This window comes from Arachis ipaensis, chromosome B02, assembly GCF_000816755.2.
Source record: "Arachis ipaensis cultivar K30076 chromosome B02, Araip1.1, whole genome shotgun sequence".
Taxonomy (NCBI): Eukaryota; Viridiplantae; Streptophyta; class Magnoliopsida; order Fabales; family Fabaceae; genus Arachis; species Arachis ipaensis.
The window spans coordinates 100,423,578-100,428,931 of NC_029786.2; the positions used below are offsets into that span (position 1 = coordinate 100,423,578).

Below are 5,354 nucleotides of genomic sequence, written 5' to 3' on the forward strand. Positions count from 1 at the left end.
ACCAAATATCCGCTACTACTAGACATTATGGCTAATTTGCGAAAAAATAAGGTGTAGGAGAAGTAGTGAACTTGTTGTGAAGAATAACAATGGGTTGCACGTCCGTTTATAGCTGCTGAAAATTTATCCTACGTATTTCCTTTACACAGTAAACAAATTAATTTTACATGTATTTCATTTACCGTGTAAACGAATTTATTTTACACGTATTTCGTTCTCACTGTAAACGAAATGCAGTGTAAACGAAATATGAGATGCGACGCAATTTGGTAAAAACGTTGAAAATTGTTTATATCGGTAAATAATAGAATTATTTAATTTATATAAAAAAATCCCACAAAAATTTTTGCACATCACACAAACTTAGTAAAAATCATTTATATATAGCACAGAATTTTTTGCACCTAACACATAAAATTTTACTGCAAATGTATTTTGTTAGTTGCCAAGTCAATATGTTTAGTATGTTGTCAAAAAAATTTTGTACTGCAACTAAAATTTATGTGCTATGCATAGAGGTAACACAACGGGCTGAACTCGTCGAATCCGCCAACAAAAGCAAAAAACGCTATGATTTTGAACTTGTCAATATCGAAAAACTGCGCTAAACCTGCGAGTTTTGGTGCCAAAGATTTTTTTATAATAAAAAAGTGATTAATTATACAAAAATTAACAATCATATAATTTTTAAACATAAATTTTTCATTTTTTTTCTTTTTGTTCTTCTTTTTGTAATTCACTTTATTTATTTATTTTAGATTTTTATATATATACTGAAATTATGTGACTTATTTATTAAAATAAAGATGATTCAATTTATAGATATTATTTTGAATAATTTTATTAAAGTTAAAAATTTAAAAGAAGATAGTGAAAAAATTGTATTATAATTTGACTATTTTTTATTTATATTTAATTTTTTAATTTTCATATGTTTATTATTTTTTTTAAATGTTAAGCAGGTTAGCCCGCCAATCCGTCATAAAAACCAGGCCTGACTGGTATTTTGAGTCCACTTTACTTGGCACGCACGATGGGCTTTTTTATTGATGAAGTCTTTGGTAGGGCGGACTATTCATTTTGCCACCCCTAACTGAGTGTATTTTGTTAGTTGAGTGTTAATGTTTTGACTGTAGTGCGTATTTTATTTTACTTTGTTGATTGGGTGTCGATAGTCTCGACATGTGATCTTCCGAAAATTTTTGTGTTTTATACTAAAATTTTCTGAGCTCTGCTCCAAAATTTATATGTTGTGCATTAAAATTTTCATACTCTAGTTTTATGAATATATATAGAAGAAGAAGATAATAAAGACGACCAAGACGATAATAATAATGATAATAAAAGAGGATGAAAAAAAAAGTGAATAAATTAAACAACAATAACAACACCAGTAGGAATAACAATAATAACAACAGTTACAATAATAACAACAACGACGACGACCGTAATGGCAACAATAATAATACTGACGTTAAAGAAAGAAGTGTGAAATATATGTATGAAAAAAAGAAACACATGATGATTTAGTTGAAAATACGCCCCTAAGTCTTACAAAATCATTAACGGCATGACAATGTTGTCCATCGAAAACAATTTTCCGGGTGTACTTTGATGTTTACAATCTTGTGTGTACTTTAGTCTATCCCAAATTCTATCAAGTGTACTTTTGTCTATTTACTTTATACTTTACCATATCAATATCAAACCGGGTTAATACTCAAATTCGTCCCGAAAGATTACGCGATATTCATTTTCGTCCTCGAATGATTTTTTTAATCAAATTAGTCCCTGAAAGATAAAAAATAAGTCAAATTAGTCATTCTGTCAGTTAGGCGATGATGTGGCACGTTAAGTGCCACGTGGCAGGTCAACGCCACGGTCAACGCCACGGTCAACGCCACGTGGCAGGTCAACGCCACGTGGCAGGTCAGCGACACGTGGCACGCCACTGACACACGTGTCAGTTGACATGTAAAAAAGATTTTTATAGTCAAAATAATCCTTGAAAGTCCAGACGTAAGTCATTTTCATCCCTCAAATTTTAAAAATTAGTCAAACTAGTTCTTATATAAGTTTTTTTTATTTTTTCTTCATAATATTATATTTGAAATATTTTTTGATACTACTAATTTTAATAGAAATGTAATTGACAAACAAAACATTAGTAATTGTATCTTTTCTTCTTAAAAATTTTTTCCAATAAAATTATCTCTCTCCTTTAATTCTTCTCAAAATTATTCTTTTCTATTCTAAAACATTTTTCTTACATACATTTTACTGGAATATATATATATATACACTCAAAATTGAAATGTATGTATTTATTAACCTAAACAAAATTATATGCTCAAAATCAAAATTTATGTATGTTAACCTAAACAAAGTTATACCACTATTTTTTTTCTGCTACATATTTGTTTTTCCATTACGGTATTACTTACATATAGGATGTAATGATAGTGATACTTAGAGTCAAAATTTAAGAAGATCCACAAATTTTGACTCTAAGTATTACTATCATTACATTCTATACGTAAGTAATACCGTAATGGACAAAAAAAAATGTAGAAAAAAAATAGTGGTATAACTTTGTTTAGTTTAACATACATAAATTTTGATTTCGAGCATATAACTTTGTTTAGGTTAATAAATACATAATATATGTATTTATTAACCTAAACAAAGTTATATGCTCGAAATCAAAATTTATGTATGTTAAACTAAACAAAGTTATATATATATATATATTCTTTTTTAAAATTTGAGGAATGAAAATGACTTACGTCTAGACTTTCAAGGATTATTTTGACTATAAAAATCTTTTTTACATGTCAAGTGACACGTGGTGTTGACCTGGGTATGCCACGTGTCGCTGACCTGCCACGTGGCACTTAACGTGCCACGTCATCGCCTGACTGACAGAAGGACTAATTTGACTTATTTTTTATCTTTCAGGGACTAATTTGATTAAAAAAATCATTCGAGGACGAAAATGAAGATCGCGTAATCTTTCAGGGACAATTTGAGTATTAACCCATATCAAACCTATTAACTGCTTGCATAATCTGTGGAGCCAAGAATACATCAGCCTGCACATTACAAGTTTTCACAAAAGAAAAAAAAAACACTTTGTTAGATATGCATCTTTTAGTATGATATCTTTAATCTTTTAAGAGCAACAAGAAGTGCACCATGTAGATATGTTCTCCTGTTGCATATTTTCCAGCAACATCCTTCTATAACTTCTCAAGAGCTGCACACACACACACATATATATATATTGGTCAATTATAAGAAAAGATTTTGAAACAATTTCAAACTGCAAAGGACATGCCATATATACATATCTTAGTGTGGTAAAATTGTGCTTAATTACCCAAGAAACCTTTGTCAATCTTATATTGTGCCCACTGTTTTGTTTCAGCACCAAACATTTTCTCCATATCTTTCTATTAGGAAAAAGGAAATCAGATAAATGAAAAATGTCAAAAATTGCAAAAACATTTTGTGTGCATAGAGGCAATCCAAGCATTTCAAATGAAAAGAAGATATACCAAAGCACTAATCATATGATAAGGTTGAATGCTGGAGTTAATCATACTTGCTATCTGTGAAACAATACAGTATAATCATTAGATGATACGAGGCCTCGATGATATGACCATGTAATAATGTAATAAATGCAGGTATATGAAACCGTTATATCTCTATCACGTCTACTGATGCAAGATCATCTTTTGAAAAATGCTAAATTGAATTCTAGATCTTTTTGGTTATAGAAACTTTTATACCATGTCGTGAAACTACTTGTTCTAAAAGTTCAAGCTGATAGTAAGAGACACACAAATGGCTATATATCTAACATCATGCAAAATTCAACTATTATCCATTACAGATTGGATTACAGAATCAAGAACTAGTTGAAAATGCTTACAATGCATGGTTTTCTTGTTCCTTTATATATGTATTGCATTCTGTAGAAGCTATATATCAGAATATTTATAAGAAGGTTTTATTTATAATATTCTCTCTACTATAATAATTCTCAAGATGATTTGATTTGTTCCTATTGAATTCTTTTAGAAGATGCTAAACCAGTAGGCTTAAATGAAGTAATGAACATCGATTCAAGAAGCATTCATGTTAGTTGTTACTAATCGAAAATTTCAATCATACCAAAATTTACCTGAAGATTGAGAGCTCGGATCTGAGGNAAGCATTCATGTTAGTTGTTACTAATCGAAAATTTCAATCATACCAAAATTTACCTGAAGATTGAGAGCTCGGATCTGAGGATCAACTGGCAAAAGTGGCTTTTGAGTATACTTTTCCTCCAAATACTAATAAAAAAGGACGAAGCGGAAGACATTATTTTATTGTTTTGGTATAAATTTGAACAAAGAACACCAAACCATAATCAGTGACATGCATCAAAACGAAATTCAAGTATCAGAAAATTTTAATAATTTTCCCACTTAAGGGCCATCATTAAGCTTGATACAATAATGAATTTAATTTTGATGGCCAGTGCAAAATATTTTACATGTACATTTAATTACGTAATTCTACGTGAGCAAAAATAACTCATTTTCACGTTAACCGCGTGAATAGATGTCAAAAAAACGAATGTGATCGAACCACTGGGTAAGTATTATACTAATAGAGCATCAAAATTAAACTCTACAATGATATGACTGAGAAATCAACAGATTTCATTGTTTTCCTTCTCAAGATTTTAAAAGCAAAAAAACACTGAAAAAAACAGAAAATGAAAACAGAAACCACGCAACCAAGTATTTTTCTAACAAATTGCTAGCATTAAACATACCAGAAATATTGCATAAGAGTCTGAAACCACCACATGATCATCAGCTAATACCGGAACACAATGGAGAGGGTTCAATTTCTCAAACTCTGAAATTCAAGCATAGATTATTGATTCTAATTCAATACATTCAACAGTAAAAGTCAATTTTTTTTTCCTTTGATACACATGTACTCTAACTATGCATTCACCTGGACTAAACTGTTCCCCTTTTACAAGATCCACTGCTTTATACTCATAAGGAATCCCTATTCATTTCAGATCAATAGAGAAACCAAAATCAAATAAAGTCTACATTACTTGTCCCAAGTTAAATAAATAAATTCAAAGATTAGCATAGAGCTGCAATTTCTGAACTCTCTAGAAATAAAGAACATATTTTTAAGACAAATTTGCAAATCAAAATCCCAAAGCTTTACCTTTGAGGCACAAAGCAAAGCGGATACGCCATGAGCATGAGCTTAACCAATAAGAGTACAACACAATCATGGTAGTAGTAGTAGTAATGGAGAAACTGATTCCTAGT

General features: G+C 30.1%; 1 protein-coding gene across 3 annotated transcripts; it reads right to left on the reverse strand.

The window, feature by feature from the left end:
• Positions 2,820–5,348, reverse strand: LOC107625973 (glutathione S-transferase 1). 3 transcript variants are annotated; one of them, XM_021116326.1, is made up of 8 exons: positions 5,248–5,348; positions 5,020–5,076; positions 4,832–4,917; positions 4,272–4,343; positions 3,558–3,611; positions 3,380–3,448; positions 3,195–3,256; positions 2,820–3,092 (listed from the first exon to the last, which is right to left on the reverse strand). In XM_021116326.1, the coding sequence occupies exons 1-8, from the start codon at positions 5,315–5,317 to the stop codon at positions 2,948–2,950; spliced, it is 615 nt and encodes a 204-aa protein (XP_020971985.1). In that variant the 5' UTR covers positions 5,318–5,348; the 3' UTR covers positions 2,820–2,947. The 3 variants fall into 3 exon arrangements, with proteins under 3 accessions (XP_020971985.1, XP_020971986.1, XP_016184212.1); XM_016328726.2 differs by having other exon boundaries at positions 3,033–3,092; positions 3,380–3,452; XM_021116327.1 differs by lacking the exon at positions 3,380–3,448.